Raw genomic sequence first — 15,098 nt, 5'->3', positions numbered from 1 at the left:
TTGGATTCTGATGGCACTGACATATCCAGTGACGTAAATACTTGCTTTTGAGGCATGGGCTAAGGACTTTGGATTCAGATGTCACTGGCATATCCAGTGACGTAAATACTTGCTTTTGAGGCATGGGCTAAGGACTTTGGATTCTGATGGCACTGACATATCCAGTGACGTAAATACTTGCTTTTGAGGCATGGGCTAAGGATTATGTTAACATTTTATATTGTTTAAATTCTGGCATCTTCATCACTATCTTATTTGGTGCTCCAAACTTCCATTTAAACACATTTGCTGCTAAGGAATAACAACACGCACTAACACTTATTAGAAAACCAATAAATGCTTCAGATTATGTAGCGGCCCATATCCACATTTTGTTAGGTTCCGTTGTTTCAGCCTTAATCAATGAACCAGACCAGAGGCGCTCTCTTTGGGAGGAAGGAGTTTAATTCCAAATGATGTTCTCTAGTGCAGTAGATGTAGTTACGCACAGCCTTCTCAACCTTCTTCTCCTAACTTGTGTGTCATACCAGCCTTTTCACAGAGTCTAAGACAATAGACCATGTTTGATCACAGCCAGGCAGGAGCCACAAGACAAAAGGTCAGGATCCAGACAATGGTGATGAATGAGTCGGTTCCTTGATCATCCTACCTTGTGGCAGCCCGACTTTTCAGTCTTGGTTAGGCGATTTGCATAGGATAGCACCTTGCCTTTTGGCCTCATTAGGGAGTGAGGACTAGGCACTTTCCTAATGACCATTACTACCATCGGTTTGATTACAGGTGGCCACAAGCTAGGATTTGTCTGTTACAAGTGATGTTATAATCAGTAATCACACAAAGGAATATAGTAACATCCTATCATTTAAACAAAAACATTGTGGAAACAGAAAATGAAACAAATCAGTGTGATATTTACTGCAATGACCCATGATGACCAGGTTCATTAAAGAATTAACTGGGAATATTCAGGTGAGAATGTGAATTAAGTCGTGTGGTATTTTCCTTAGTATTTGTAATGAATTTCAATAATATATGCAAGAAATAAATGGCAACACATTGCAGAATCTAATTGCTTTACCTGCTGTATTGTAAAGAGTCGCAATAATATCTCATAGTGGCCTAAACAACATGATAATGTCATATTGTCATCTTTGTGGCAATTTCCATCCCTTCCAAGTATTATGTGTGTATTTTCAAAACATAACCCCGTGAATGTGGTGTTACTGTATTAAGTAAATTTCTGGTGTCTGTAGCAATAATAGCATTACAAGTCAATGTAAGTACAAATATTAACAAACAAATATGTTCCATCCATCCATTATCTGTATCCACTTGTACTACTCAGGGTTGGGGGGGGGGGGTTGGAACCTATGGGCGCAAGGCAGGGAACAGAAGCAGGATCAGGAGCAGGATCAGGAGCAAGAGCAGGATCAGGAACAGAAGCAGGAGCAAGAGCAGGATCAGGAACCGGAGCAGCAGCACACACGCGTGTTAGATTTCCAGGCTCGTCTTCTTTGCAGGACTTTTTTGAAATGTACAAAATGGGGGGTCTTTTTTCCAGGCAGACAGACTGCACAAGACACACTGCAGACAGGATGACACGGATGTGCCTTATGTTCTTGCCTACTCTGAAACGACGCCCTTTGAAAGCTCACTGTCACCATCCCCACTGATGTTGTTGGCTGGGCCACTTGGTGACCATGTCCAAGTTAAGATGACAGAGAGAAAGGGATTTACTGCAGACAAGCACATCAGGCAGTGGGAAACAGCAGGATGCCTGCAGTTATGCTCTGAGGTATATTTCTAAATAAATGACTGAATTTCTCTATCTGTCCACTTGTATTGCATAACGTGCCAATGGAGTCCCTCTACGCACATGAAAGCAAAACTGCAAGGCTAGACAGACCTCTTCAGAAGCACATGGATCACGGGCTTCCAGTAGCTCAGCCTCTGTCTGACAGCCAGGGCAAGCGACAGGCGACTCCAGTGAGGCAGCGCTCCTCCGCTAATCTGAGGACGGGAGCTGCCCACCCCCCCTCCCCGCACCCCCAACGCCATGATGTCCTCTCTCTAAAGACTCTGCTCCCAGAGTTACTGCCTGCTCTTATGTGGCGATGCTTATGACTCCTTCTTCTGGATCTTTTCTGTGCTCTTCTGAAACTTCTGGTGGACCACTTTCAGAGTGGTGAGGAAGTTCCCCAGGAAGAGGACGAGAAAAGTGAGGGCCAGCGTGACAACCTGAAAGGTGATGCATCACAAGAGCCCCAGTTAGTTTAGTGACACCCCCAGAACTGGCCTTTATCTGCATTCAGCTTCAGCCATGTTCAGCTAAAACAAAAAATAATTCAGACCAACAGCCAAAAGGGTTCAACATGCTGAAGTTAACAATTAACATTTTGTGATTGAGAACTTGGACCGGCTGGGAGCAGTTATGAACAGTCCCATTTGATCCAGGTTCAGGATCAAGACTTATCTCAGCATAGAGCAAAATCAGGCCCTGAAGAATCCAGGTGAAAAAGAGGAAGCAGAAAGGTGTGTACTGAGTCACCTGCCACTCTCTGCAGTCTTCATGCCTGGACGAGCCAAATAAGGTCACTGCATTGTACAGCTGCCAGAACTAGATGGGAAAGAGGAGGACGACGTTCAGCTTTAATGTGGGAGCAGAACGGCGGCTTCAGTAGGCGGGCAGGCTGAGAGAGACAGCAGTGCAGGCATGCAGATGCTGCCTGACCTTGCAGAGCTGAAGGCTTTGGGAGATGCTTTGAGATGAACTGCAGATGGAGCAGAGAGACGGGGGACCCCCAAACCCTCCTGAAATAGCCAGTCCCCTGGGCCTGCAATGCATGCCACCCCTATGCCTCAACCTCATCACCAGATCAGGGTGATGCCCCCCCCCCCACACAGTCACACTTACATGACAGAAGAAGAGAAAGGGCAGGAGGAAGGTGAGCCCTCCCCACATCCAGGACTGAAATCCTTCTGGAGAACAGGCAACAAATGCACCAATAAAATGTAGCCCACAGGGCCCCCTACTGCTCAGGGAGATTAACTACAAGACTGCAGTTTTAAATCTGCAGCCATAGTGTCGTCCCATATAACTCAAAATGGTATTGCAGGGAAATTTCTTTGAGAGCAATTCAGTTAAATAAAGAGCAAAACTCAGCATTAATTACAAGGAAATCACACTGAATCAAACTATTTACTAATACCTACTAAAGATACATTTTAACAGTCTATATTTTGTAATTGAAAATACCAGTTTCGATTACGGTTCAAGAGTTTAAAACCTGCAGGGCGGGAACTTCATGTACAGTTCTGCACCAGACATGGTTTGGGCCTCAATGTCTCACCCACAGTCAGATCCAGCTGGTCCCTCTCGCCAAGGGTCCGGAGCCTATACAAGCAGCCGCGCTGGTAGTAATACTGCAGGAACTGTACAAAACCTGCAATACCAACAAGCAGAATGTTCCAGACACCCAATCCCCGATGCCCAGGTTACAAGCAGCACCTTGATGCAAGTACTAAAACTCAGACATCGGCACTCCGTTCTCCGAATCAAACCTCCAGTCAATACAAGCTCAGTATTATCAGAGATTAATCTCCAGACACCTCCTGCCCTGCAGGACATTGGATGCCCTCATGCAGCGTTTAGCAACTCAGTGTTGTGTAAGATGTTGGCCAAGAAGGCCGGATATTGCAAACGCCGTCCGCTATGCAGCTGTAGCAGGACAGACAGTCACACACCCTCGACGGACATGGGGGCAGAATGGAGACCCCACATGGAATCAGGTTTACTAGATAAATTAAATCACCCTTTTCTCAGACTGGATGCTATAGCCAGACCTGTGAAGGACCTTGATGGCACCTCAATGACTGTGACACCTACAGGAAGCCAGGGCACAGTGCGCCTCTCAGCCCAGCCAGACACCTACTCTGGTAGATGGAGAATCCCAGGAACTGATTCCGGAACATCTGATACATCATCCCATCTGGCCTTTTCAGAGAGGGAAATCAAACATGAGAAACACACTACGCGGGGATGACGTTCTTCAGGACAGACGCAGCAAGCCGGCGTGAGACTCCGCTCCTGTGACCAGAGGAATAACTCACCAGGTCAGCATCACGCCAGAGAGGAACGTGGAGACGTAGTGGTGTGATACCCGCCAGCCTTTAATCCTTAAAAAAAGACAACACACAGTTTACTTTATTCACATTTGCTATTGATCATGTTCTGAAAAGGCAAACGTGACTAGCACAGTTTGTTACTCTTAAAAAACAGAAAACCAAAGTCCATGCATTGCTCCCAATCTGAGGGGGCAGTTCTTGCGGCAGTCTTACCTGGAGCCGTTACTTATGAGGATGCTTTCGCGTATGGTTAGCGTGCAGTAATACCACACCAGCAGGAAGTTAAAGATTTCATCTGTGACCCTGAACAGAAACACACACACCTGACACTGACTCAGGACACTGACTATATCATGAATGAGAAAAACATTTGATTTATAGAGCATGACTAAATGAATAGGATACAAGCCATCTTTGAAGTTAAACTAAAACAGCAACAGTAACAAAAACTACTTCTTACCGATAAATAACTATAAAACGGCAGGTTATGGCCCCCAGCATCAGAATGATAGTCAGGTATAATTTGAACTTCTCATATTCATCTTTGTAGGCAAATCTGTTCATGGGGAACAAAGAGCATCAGAGCAAAGTCGGATGGTCGGATGATCGTGTGCCGTCTCACTCCCCAGCAGTCTGTCCGGATGACGTGTGCCATCTCACTCCCCGGCCGTCCATCCGGCCGGAGTGTTAGCAGACTTACTTCGCTTGGTTGCTGAGCAGAGTCACGTTTACATTTCCAAGAACCAGATTTAAGTACAGCCTGAAAGAGATGCCATGAAACATTGAAAAACATTCTCCAGTATTTGAATTCTACCTGCATTAAATGCACAAATTACATTATAAGTGTGACGCTTAGCTTGGCTATAATCACTCTTTACCCACTTTGGATGACTGCCCACTGATGAACTCACCCATTTTTCTTTGGCAAATATGCTTCCATATCGAAGAAGACATTCTGCCTGTCCCTGATCTGCGCCTGTATCTCGCGTATCTCCTCCCGTTCCTTGGGGCTGCTGGATTTCGCACACCTGGGAAATCATATCACGGTCACAGTGGCAGCAGCCATGCCGCGAACGGTCAGCAGGGGGCAGCAAGAGAGCAGCCTGCGCGGTCGTGCAGCTGAACGGAGCGAGGCAGGACGACATACCGGTGCAGGCTGGAGCGCAGCTCAGACAGGCTCCGCTTCTGCCTGCGGATGGAGGTGCTGCATGCGCTCTGCAGGCTGCTCAGCTGGCCAAGTTTCTGCCGGTAAACTTTATGAGCTTCCTACGAGATGCAAGAAAAACACGTAAATGTATGTAGCGACTCCTGAGGCACTGTCTGCAAAGTTACGAATAACAACTGTCCTGTGAACCACTGAAAAACATGTGCATTTAAATATCATAATATAATCTGATTATGCCTTTGCTGGGTCCCGGGAATGGGCCACCCGCCCATGACAGTGTTCCCTGTAGAACTGCCATATTCTGGAACCTCCTGAGATAGATGTGGAATGTAGCTGCAGCTTTCACTCAGGACCTCTGCCTGTGCACCCCCACACACATATACACATCTCCCTCACCAAAATTATATATTACTTATCAACTCCTAATTAAACCACAGTGCATAAAATGTAAAAGTAAATATTTACAGTCGCAAATGCAGTTCAAACAAAATAAAAAAATAATAACTGTGGCTTTCCTTCATCGGGAAACAAAAATATTGGCTAAATTCTCCATTAAGATATACGTTTTATATAATAGAAATTGGCTGTGGACCGGGTCTGGACAGAATAAACACACTACTAGGAAGTTTTTAGCAAACATTTGTCAAATTATACACAAGGTATACTATTATGACTATAAGCAGTTGTTGACACTGCCATGGCACACCACAGTTCGTCCGAGTAAACATGCCGAGGTGAACCATGATCAATCATTAATTATACCAATCCAGCATGTATCCATTTGTCGTGTTAGAGTACGGAAAATATTCAGGGCAGCTGACTGTCATTGCCACTGCCGGTCGCACTGCTCACGCCGGTTTGTCAGCTCAGGGGCCCCCAAGTGGAAGCAAACAAAGGGCGGCATAGCGTGCGGCTGGCTACGGGAGCTCCTCCGGGCTCCGACCCCCACCGGGGCATCCGTCGGGGTCTCTCGAAGGCCGGCCGCCTCCCAGCATCATGCCCGGTTCATATCCATACCTGCAGCTGCTGAAATTCCCTGTCAATCTCCTCCCACTCCTCTAGGCACTTCTGCAGTGACATTTTTATAACAGGCTCTCTTTGCTTCCTCTCCTGCTCATTTGCCGTCCTTTCGCTCGATCTTCTTTCTCCCCGACTCTGTCCCTCGCTTCCCCTCCCATGCACGGAGGTTCTTTCGGGGATCCAGCCCCCAAAACTGCTCCTGTCTGCTCAATGACCCCCTTAAACCTGCACTAGCTCCGCCGCTGCTCGCGACGCTGGCTCTCGGGTAACGGTGGCGCAGGCATGAAAGTACCGCCCAATGACAAAACAAGAGCCAATCGGAGTTCACGTGTGTTTTGAGATGTGGAAACGCCAATAGGGGACCGCACAGGGTCTTCTGATCGCGTGTCGCGGAGTAAAAGAAAGAGCAAATAGAGATATGCACAGTCAGGCAGGCGTAGTTGTACATGTTGTATGCAACAGAAAAGAAAATCCTTTGCATGCCACAAAGTTTCGAAATACTTAAGAGATCCTTTCTGCAACTTTAAATTTTAATGGTTTGGCAATTTCAATATAAAGTAAATTCAATTTTCTGTATCGTTGTTTATGTTTACTTTTTGATTAATTTTGCTTTGGATATTCACCTTGGATTCATTTATTAGCAATATGGTATCAGGCTACGAAAAACTGTATTTTTCCTACCATGTGTTTTGTGGCCGGGTCACTAATTTCAGACGTTTTACCAATTCACATCACACCTGGCTGTATATTAAATACTGTGTCTTAGTGAAATTCATAACATATAAGTTTGAGGTTGTTTTCCGAATGTGTCTGCAATTGCTTTTAAGATTAATTTGAGCGTGTCATATTTGAAGTAGACGTATTGGTGTCATTTTTAATGGTTGCCTATTGTGTGAGATACAATAAATAAACATATAAAATGTAAGTAAGCTGCAACTGACTACATAAAAGCAGGACTTCAGAATTATGTATTATTAATGTAGCTAATGCATTACTTACAGTATTATGTAAGAATGAGGCTTCATAATACGAAGAAATGTAGCTATGAAGTGTTCTACTAAAAGTAGCAAAGTATTTCTTGCAACATAGTTGTATTGTGGGCCTGACTGGCTGGTGCTAGTGGTAAGTAATTAATATGAAAAACAATCTTTGCCAAAGAAATTTAAATGACGCAACCAAGCAAATTCAGGACATCGGAATTACCATTAACATATAGTTAATATGCTTCGGTGCAGTCCTCGGCTAGTCAGTTGCTGGGTAGTAAATACATCCATCCATCCATCCATCAATTTATCAGTTTTATACATTTCATGATTAACTTAAAACGAAAAAACACACATTAACTGTTCCTTGCTTGAATTATGTTGATATATTTATGGATATCCTGTAACATGATATGCTTTTTGATACTGTGAATACCATGACTCTAATATATGCAGACAGGGATGCTACTTACATAGTGAAATATCATTTGCATCATCGCATTGTGTACATGAACCGTAAGTTTCTGAAGCACGTGGTAATGTGCGGAAAAGGCGTCGCGCTGTCATGGTTACAGACGACGCGATGTCGTGCCAGGGAAACCGGAGTTTGGTTACTGCTTCTCTTAAACTTCACGGTTTTTGCTAATGTAAACGTCATGCATTAAGTCTTAGTTCCGAGGTCTGTGTGCACCACACGACATAGATAAGCTCGTTGAATGATATAACTAGCCGCTGTTTAATTAATAGCCAGTGCGCCACCCTTTATTTTGCATTTATAGCTTGGGTGATGTGCATTTATCTTGAGGCCAAGCATGCCGTTCCTGAAAAAAGCTAGAAAGGAACAGCTGAGCAAACTTTGGGACAAGAAGGCGCAGAAATGCGGGCTGCGGCACACAGTCTACTCCGTCAACGGGGAAGAGTACACTGGCGAGTGGCTAAATAACAAGAAACACGGTAAATGTCGCTGATCACTCTGTAGTCGGGCTATAGAAAGATACACTGTTTAGATGCAGAAATATACATTACCTGTGACCACAAAAGCAACAGGAACATTTTAATGCTGGCTTTTCTGCCAGTCCTGAATTTGGAATTGGGTTTATGTTGGTCTGGCAGTTGGAATTTTTGTTTTTCAAAAATGACTTTCACAAGTGAACTTGTCTTTGCAACTATACAGAAAACCTCCATTTGCATGATTTTGCGTGTACGTGTGTTTTAGTTAGCTTTTAAAATATTAATGATGATTAATACAGTGTGCCACTTAATTGGCACTATATCAGGGCAGTTTATTTTTCCAACCAGGAAAAGGCACCAACATCTGGAAGAAGACCGGAGTCCTTTATGATGGAGAGTGGAAATACGGACAGCGCCACGGTTTGGGGACGCTAAGCAAGTTGAACCCAGTGTCTAAAGAGTATGCGAAGCTTTATTCAGGCGAATGGAAAAATGACAAAAGGAATGTAAGTGATTATAACATCAGAGCAGCTTGAGACAGGGGTAAAGGCAGGACTGGCTGCAGTAAAAAGCAGAATAGGGCTGACTATTCAGGGCCCGAGAACTGCTTGTGTTGTGGAGGAAGTGAAATGATCAGCAGTGTGCCCGGGGGGTTGGGGTGGGGGGGACTAGGGCCACTACAAAAGGCAGATCTGGCCTGGACTTTTAAAATTTTGTTCTTACTACATTTACAACCCCAGTGTTAAAGTTTGCTTTGTATGTAACATTATACGGTTTACTAGATGCGCATGGTTACTTCTCAGGGATACGGGTCCTGCTTCTACAGCGGCTCTGCCCACTACGAGGGCGAGTGGGCTGGGAATGAGAGGAGCGGCTGGGGCAGGATGTATTACGAGAACGGAGACGTGTACGACGGCGAGTGGCTGAGCGATAAGCCGCATGGGCAGGGCTTGCTGTGCCTTGGTAAGGCCCCCCACGTCCATAGCAGCGACTGAACTGAAAGACCCCCTCTAGGAGATGCTAACTGTGGGTGGGGGCATGATAAGGCTGGGGTCTGCTCTCTCACCCTCCATCATGGAGTGTATATTATGGCATATAGTACTGATATCATTGGAATTACAAAATGGGTTCAGTGTAAGATTTTCTTGTGGAAGCTCACGATTTTAAAAGGTACCACAGAAATGAGAGCTGGGCAATACTAAAAGCTGCCCTCACATTATAGCATGAAAACTCCCGCAGCCAATCAGAACAGGTACGAGGGCACCTGGGAGCAGGGTGAGAAGCATGGTGCAGGCAAGTTCTTCTTCCTGGACAAAGGTCAACTCTACGAAGGCCTCTGGGAGCACGGCATTGCCAAATGTGGAACAGTGACGGACTTTGGGAGAGAGGAGGCCCCCGCTGCCCCTCCATACCCCATCCCAGAGGTGAGGGAGGGATCAAAGCGCGGCCGTTATGTTGGGCTACAGGTCTGCAGCGCTTTAACGACATGCCTAAGGCTCAACCAGCCATAGGCAATTGCAACATTTTCACACGTCAGTAGAGTTAAGTGCCTCACAAACAACAAAACAAACAGAGAACACAAGTCATCAGCAAGTATGAAGTCTGATTACTGGGGCTGTAGGGGAGGAGATATAATTGCCCCTCAGGGACAAATAAAGTTTTTTGATTTGATTTGATAGGCAAAGGACAAGAGGGGACAAAAACACACTAAATACATGCAGGAAGTGACATCAGTAAAAGGGAAGAGGTGCAACACTGTGCTGTAACTCAGGGGGAATTCTCTGGTCTTGAGATGTAAATTATATACTGCACAAGAACAGAAAACCTGTTCTACACAATAGACTAAATGTGGCACCTGTAATTTTATATAGAAATCAATACAAAGTCTTACGCAAGGGTCTCAAATTCCAGTCTGAGAGGGCCGGTGCCCTACACAGTTTTTGGTATCATTTGTGGTGGAAGTGGGAAAGAACTAAGCTACTCAGGGCTCCGGCCCCCCAGGACTTGAGTTTGAGACCCCTGGTCTAAAGAGTCACGTGGTCATTTTCTGTAACTATGCTAAACTAAGGTTTGTGTGTTCAAGGTGCACCTGATGGACGCACACTCAGTTTTGCTGGAGACAGGCAGCAATCTGTTTGGAGTAGAAGAGAACCAACCCTTCAGGAGACAATAGGACAGGGTGACACCATTTAGGACCCTTCTGATATCATGCCAAATTCTGTAGCCAATGAGAGTTTTTACTCATTGCCAAATCACAAGATCATGTTCATCATCAGGCTATGTCTGCTGACGTAGAATTTGCTTAACTTGGACTGTTCTGGAGTTTTCTAAAATAAAAGCCAAACAATGAAGTGTATTTAAGATTTATTTACACTTATCGATATATTCACCTGTTTAAGTCTGAACACACTTTTGCTATAATTTACTTGTGTAAATTATTGATTTACAATGTTTCAGTTTCATCTGTTACCCAACACAGAGTGACAATGAAACAGATGCTGGTGCTTTGCAGACTGAGGCACTGCTCACCTTCGCAATGACGAAACATGGCAAGTGAAGACAATCATTAACCAGAGCGATTACAAAGGGCATGTTTCTATTTTTAAAATAGTGCACAAGTCTTTCAGATTTGCATGTTAATCACTTTCAGTAGCCTAAGCAGTGACAATAAAAATGAGCACATCATAAACATTATAAATTTACTCTGAAATCATTCGGCATTGATATTTTGGCAAAACTCGCATTTGGAGATGCTGATCATATTTCATGGCACAACAAGCAATATCATCAGTTTTGGCTCAGATCTTAGTTTCATCTGTAAATATCGCAGATCCGACACAACCCTGATCCTACTTAAAAAGGCATGTTGCAGATTGCCACAAATTTACCACCAGATGTCACTAGAGGGTCACAGCACTAGCAAAGTATAAGCTGGCCCAGATTTCCAGGCCAGGCCGCCCTACTTATAAACACATTTACATTTGAATGAAGATTTGTTAGCAGCTAAGCTATTGACATATTTCAAGGCTCTTTGCAGTTCGTCTACTCACAACAGTGGTAATAAAAATAAAAACAGTAGGTAGGCGGGGCAGTTAGCTGCACCGATCGCAGAATGCACTAAAAAATGCTGGAAAGCTGCTCTCAGTGCTTCCAGAGAAAGAAGAGGCAGAGAGCTGCATTTCTGTTCGACAGTCACACAGGGGAAAAACCCAGATTTATGTAGATGTAGAAAACAGTCTCACCGTCAGTGCCAGTGACAGGACTAATGAACACATACAAGGAGTGACATGAATATCAATAACGATCATAACAGACGTAGCGATTGGAACACCTGACTGCTACAGATGTGTGTGTGTGGACGAGCCAAGGCTGTTTAGACGCCTGACGGACATCTAGAAAGCATTTTTCCATGATCCCCAGGATTTTTTCTCTGACCCTCATCTATCAGTGATGGAGGAAAGAAAAACAGTCAAGAAAACACAATTATCCCCTGCGTATTGAAATGTGCCACCAGTGGTCACTATCATTCAATGCATAACCTAATGCAATATCTGTGATCATATATGGCCCAGTAGTGGCAGAAAACTGTAATGACCACATGACATCTTAACAAGGCATGCCTTTGTGCGCAACACCTGCTTCAACAACTAATAATAAAAAGAAAAAGAAATTAAAAGCTGTAACACACAGAGATATATGTTGGCCACTGGAATAAAATTACTGCTTTGTGAAAACCAAACACCACATCAGAAATCATGGCATTTCACCATAAATAAATCAGGGGGAGCATTCTTTATGGGCTGGCTATTTTGCAGACGCAACAGAAACCAAACAGAAACCAAATGGAAATAAGGGTTAGTATACAGAATAAGAGCAGAACACAGCTGATACGTATTTGTGCAGCGCAAACATTCACGGCTGCAGGTGTCTTCAGAGCTGGCTCCCCCCTGCAAGCTGCTATGGGAAGTGCGAGACACTGGCCGCCTCCCCTCTGTGGTCCAGCTCGTTCTGTAGTCGTGTGATGTTAGACAGCTCCTCCAGCTCCTGGAACTGCCGGTCCGTCTTGTGGCTGACGAGTGAGCGGTAGAAATGCACGGCGAAGACGATGAAGATCAGGGCAAAGGGCACCATGATGATGGTGGAGGCGATCGCAGCTGCCTTCCCAGAGCTGACGGTGCCATTGGCCTCACCCGACGGAGGCTTGATGGGCAGGAACTTGACCCAACAGAGCAGCACGACCTCGGCCAGGAACAGCAGCGTGCCGATGACGGTGGAGAAGGCCCAGGCCAGCTCGATGTAGCGGTGCATGCGCTCATGTGGTGACTCCTTCACCGAGTTGAGGTTGTGCACGTTGCTGACAGCCTCGATGTTGGGCAGGATGCAGGTGCTGATCATCAGCGCGAAAAGGTGCACAGCCACCAGCACAGTGGTGCAGGCGCTGAAGGCGATGAGCAGCCCGGCTGGGTAGCTGTCCGTGCTCTCCAGCTGGACCTCCACCATAGCCACCTGAAGAAAAGCCCGAGGGAGCACACCATGAGCCCGGTCGCTGCTCATCCTGCCACTGCCACGCCCCTCATCCTGCACATCCTGCCCCATGGGAACTTCCTCCCCTTACAAATGCTCAGTGTGTCTGCAGAAATCCTGATGTGAAACTTAAGATGTTCTAAGACCTTTTCAATACCACTTCAAGCCGAATTTAAGACCAAACTGCAAGCAGAAATATGCTTTAGCATAATCAATACCTATGCATTTACACTTCAGTGACGCAACGGACTTTTCATTCAATGTTTTTTTTTGTTTGTTTTTTTTTTTTTTTTTTTTTTAAAAAAGGTCCAACAACTGATGTGTGAATAATAAACCAAATGTTACGATCAAGGCATGGATACCTCAATTATGAGAAATCCTCCTACCATGGAGCTTCAATCAGAACAGACAGACTTAGATTAAGACCTTTAATGTCCCATTTTTCAACATTTTGGGTATATAAAGTGACAGATTTAACAGATACAATGGTACCTCGGTTCTTGAACTCACTAGAACTCGAATTTCTTGAAAGTCGTAGGGCAAAGGTGTGTCGTCATGGAGGCGGTTCCAGTTTGTGCAGCCGGGTGAGAGGTCGCAATGCATCTAACCGCAATGCATTGCGTCAGGATCAGAATGCGTTGCTTTAAGCCAGCGCTGTAAGCAAGTCGAACGCACCCAATGACCAGACTGCGGAAACAAACTGAAACGCGCACTTAATACGGAGGACTAATGACAATAACCAGAAACAGCTGATCACATGGGGATCCCACACGAGGTTAACGAGGGGGCGTGGCACACGGAAGGAGCGGACGATAGGGGCAGGACAGGGGTAATGTTGGGATAAGATCTTCATCGTTTTGGAAGCCATTAAGAAAAAAATGCTCTTCTTGTTTTATCCTGTTCATTTTGTGTTTAAATGCTAAAAAAAACATTTAGGTGTAATTTTGAGGGGCCGGGAACCAATTAATTGGTTTTCCATTATTTCTTATGGGAAAAATTCGATCAGAACTCGAACTTTTTAGGATTCGATCTGGAGTCCGGAACGGATTAAGTTCGAGAACCGAGGTACCACTGTATTTTCATTTAGCTGTACTCACTATTTCTGGGCACGTTTGCCTGGGGTGGCACTTCCGGCATCTGTAACATCTGTAACATCTGCATGCGCGGCACATCGCGAGCACGCGGCCTCTTTGCCAGCGTCAGGTTGCTCGCGCCCCCACCAGCCCAGTGAAGTTGTCTTTAAAAAGCTGCGAGTTTTGCAGGCAGTCCTCGGGTTTCTGAGTCGGTGCATTCCAGGCACTGCACTCATAAGACCGCGGTAAATATTAATAAACACTGTCACAGGAGCTCAAACAGCCGAGGCTAGAGCGACAGAGGATCATATCCACTTTTATTTCCCAAAGGGTCTGTGTGTGTGGGAATGTGCCGAGGCAAGCCGTCCTTAAAGCTACCGAAGGGGCGCAGGGAACAGGGTCGGGTGTTGAGCGAGGCAGAGCCGCCAAGGGGGAAGTAAACGGCGGTATTCTACTAGAGAGACGTTATAGCGAGTTATTCGTCCAAAGGAACGATATAGTGAGTTATTTTTCCAGAGGGACGGTGTAGCATGTTATTCTCCAGGAAAGCACTGCATTTCGGGACACTCCCGCTACACAATAAAGGCGACATTACCAAAGTTTACCCACTCTTCTCCGCGGTATATGAATCCCGCACTTTTAAGTAACTGAAAATCGCTTCGCGACACTTTGCTCACCATGGCGAAGCCGGAAAGCAACGCCGACGTGCGGCTTGACGCCTTGAGCTTGGCCCGGCTGAGGTAGAGCTTCCTCCAGGACAGTGCCTGCAGGGAGTGCTCGTTGAGGCTCATGCCGAGCGACCGGCTTGGATCCGCGGCTCTTGTCCGGCGGGGAGGGGAATATCAGGGCTGCTCATGGGACTTGGGCGAACTTCGAGCTTCCTTGGCGCGCCTTGGCGTAAAGGCGAGTCGAGCAGCTGAACTCCGAACGATTTCTTCACACTATCACGGCGCGTCTGACCAAAACCCATTTTACCCAGAAGGCAGTGCGGTCTGTGCTCCGCGGCGCGCACCCCGCCTGCGCGGGTTCGGGAGCGCGCCTGAGGAACGGCCACGGCGATGACTCTCGCTAAAGTTCTAACATTTTAAATCTGTTATATTTAGTACATTTTCTTTTAAAGAAGTGTACCATTTGCTCAAATGAAGACAGACTAGGTATTCATTTGTTTAATATGGGCGTCCGTGGAAATTATATTTAATATATATTACCAGAACACTGGTAAACACTTGCTTGCTTGGCAAGTCGGTGCCCTCCCAG

At 45.6% G+C, this 15,098-nt stretch overlaps 3 protein-coding genes across 5 annotated transcripts; 1 reads left to right on the top strand and 2 right to left on the bottom strand.

Annotated features, from left to right (window-relative positions):
- Nucleotides 1-424: 424 nt before the first annotated feature.
- On the bottom strand, nucleotides 425-6,593 carry LOC111839172 (transmembrane protein 120B-like). Of its 2 annotated transcripts, none has more exons than XM_023802830.2 (12): nucleotides 6,308-6,593; nucleotides 5,273-5,391; nucleotides 5,037-5,153; nucleotides 4,826-4,885; nucleotides 4,586-4,681; nucleotides 4,339-4,428; nucleotides 4,111-4,176; nucleotides 3,933-3,994; nucleotides 3,351-3,443; nucleotides 2,915-2,979; nucleotides 2,549-2,617; nucleotides 425-2,238 (listed from the first exon to the last, which is right to left on the bottom strand). In XM_023802830.2, exons 1-12 carry the CDS (start codon nucleotides 6,368-6,370, stop codon nucleotides 2,119-2,121), a joined length of 1,020 nt encoding a protein of 339 aa, XP_023658598.1. In that variant the 5' UTR covers nucleotides 6,371-6,593; the 3' UTR covers nucleotides 425-2,118. The 2 variants fall into 2 exon arrangements, with proteins under 2 accessions (XP_023658598.1, XP_023658599.1); XM_023802831.2 differs by having other exon boundaries at nucleotides 2,101-2,238; nucleotides 3,355-3,443.
- Nucleotides 6,594-7,884: 1,291 nt separating this feature from the next.
- On the top strand, nucleotides 7,885-10,569 carry morn3 (MORN repeat containing 3). Its single transcript, XM_023803133.2, has 5 exons — nucleotides 7,885-8,247; nucleotides 8,593-8,750; nucleotides 9,048-9,207; nucleotides 9,484-9,668; nucleotides 10,328-10,569. Exons 1-5 carry the CDS (start codon nucleotides 8,106-8,108, stop codon nucleotides 10,415-10,417), a joined length of 735 nt encoding a protein of 244 aa, XP_023658901.1. The 5' UTR covers nucleotides 7,885-8,105; the 3' UTR covers nucleotides 10,418-10,569.
- Nucleotides 10,570-10,596: 27 nt separating this feature from the next.
- orai1a (ORAI calcium release-activated calcium modulator 1a) lies at nucleotides 10,597-14,850 on the bottom strand. Of its 2 annotated transcripts, none has more exons than XM_023803135.2 (2): nucleotides 14,519-14,850; nucleotides 10,597-12,750 (listed from the first exon to the last, which is right to left on the bottom strand). In XM_023803135.2, exons 1-2 carry the CDS (start codon nucleotides 14,630-14,632, stop codon nucleotides 12,202-12,204), a joined length of 663 nt encoding a protein of 220 aa, XP_023658903.1. In that variant the 5' UTR covers nucleotides 14,633-14,850; the 3' UTR covers nucleotides 10,597-12,201. The 2 variants fall into 2 exon arrangements, with proteins under 2 accessions (XP_023658903.1, XP_023658904.1); XM_023803136.2 differs by lacking the exon at nucleotides 14,519-14,850 and adding an exon at nucleotides 13,866-14,508.
- Between the last annotated feature and the right edge of the window lie 248 nt (nucleotides 14,851-15,098).

This window comes from Paramormyrops kingsleyae, chromosome 2 (genome assembly GCF_048594095.1).
Source record: "Paramormyrops kingsleyae isolate MSU_618 chromosome 2, PKINGS_0.4, whole genome shotgun sequence".
Taxonomy (NCBI): domain Eukaryota; kingdom Metazoa; phylum Chordata; class Actinopteri; order Osteoglossiformes; family Mormyridae; genus Paramormyrops; species Paramormyrops kingsleyae.
The sequence above is the reverse complement of the archived record's forward strand: the minus strand, read 5'-3'. Positions and strand labels throughout refer to the sequence as shown.

Bases quoted from the DNA above. Each gene is read 5' to 3' on its own strand.
- LOC111839172 (XM_023802830.2), bottom strand. From the start codon at position 6,370: ATGTCACTGCAGAAGTGCCTAGAGGAGTGGGAGGAGATTGACAGGGAA. The intron at 4,177-4,338 runs GTAAGACTGCCG...TCTTTTTTTAAG, and splicing joins CTCATAAGTAACGGCTCCAG to GATTAAAGGCTGGCGGGTAT. The intron at 3,444-3,932 runs GTAGGTGTCTGG...TTGGTATTGCAG, and splicing joins GGGATTCTCCATCTACCAGA to GTTTTGTACAGTTCCTGCAG.
- morn3 (XM_023803133.2), top strand. From the start codon at position 8,106: ATGCCGTTCCTGAAAAAAGCTAGAAAGGAACAGCTGAGCAAACTTTGG. The intron at 8,248-8,592 runs GTAAATGTCGCT...TTTTCCAACCAG, and splicing joins GCTAAATAACAAGAAACACG to GAAAAGGCACCAACATCTGG. The intron at 8,751-9,047 runs GTAAGTGATTAT...GTTACTTCTCAG, and splicing joins GGAAAAATGACAAAAGGAAT to GGATACGGGTCCTGCTTCTA.
- orai1a (XM_023803135.2), bottom strand. From the start codon at position 14,632: ATGAGCCTCAACGAGCACTCCCTGCAGGCACTGTCCTGGAGGAAGCTC. The intron at 12,751-14,518 runs GTGAGCAAAGTG...GCTTTTCTTCAG, and splicing joins TGCTTTCCGGCTTCGCCATG to GTGGCTATGGTGGAGGTCCA.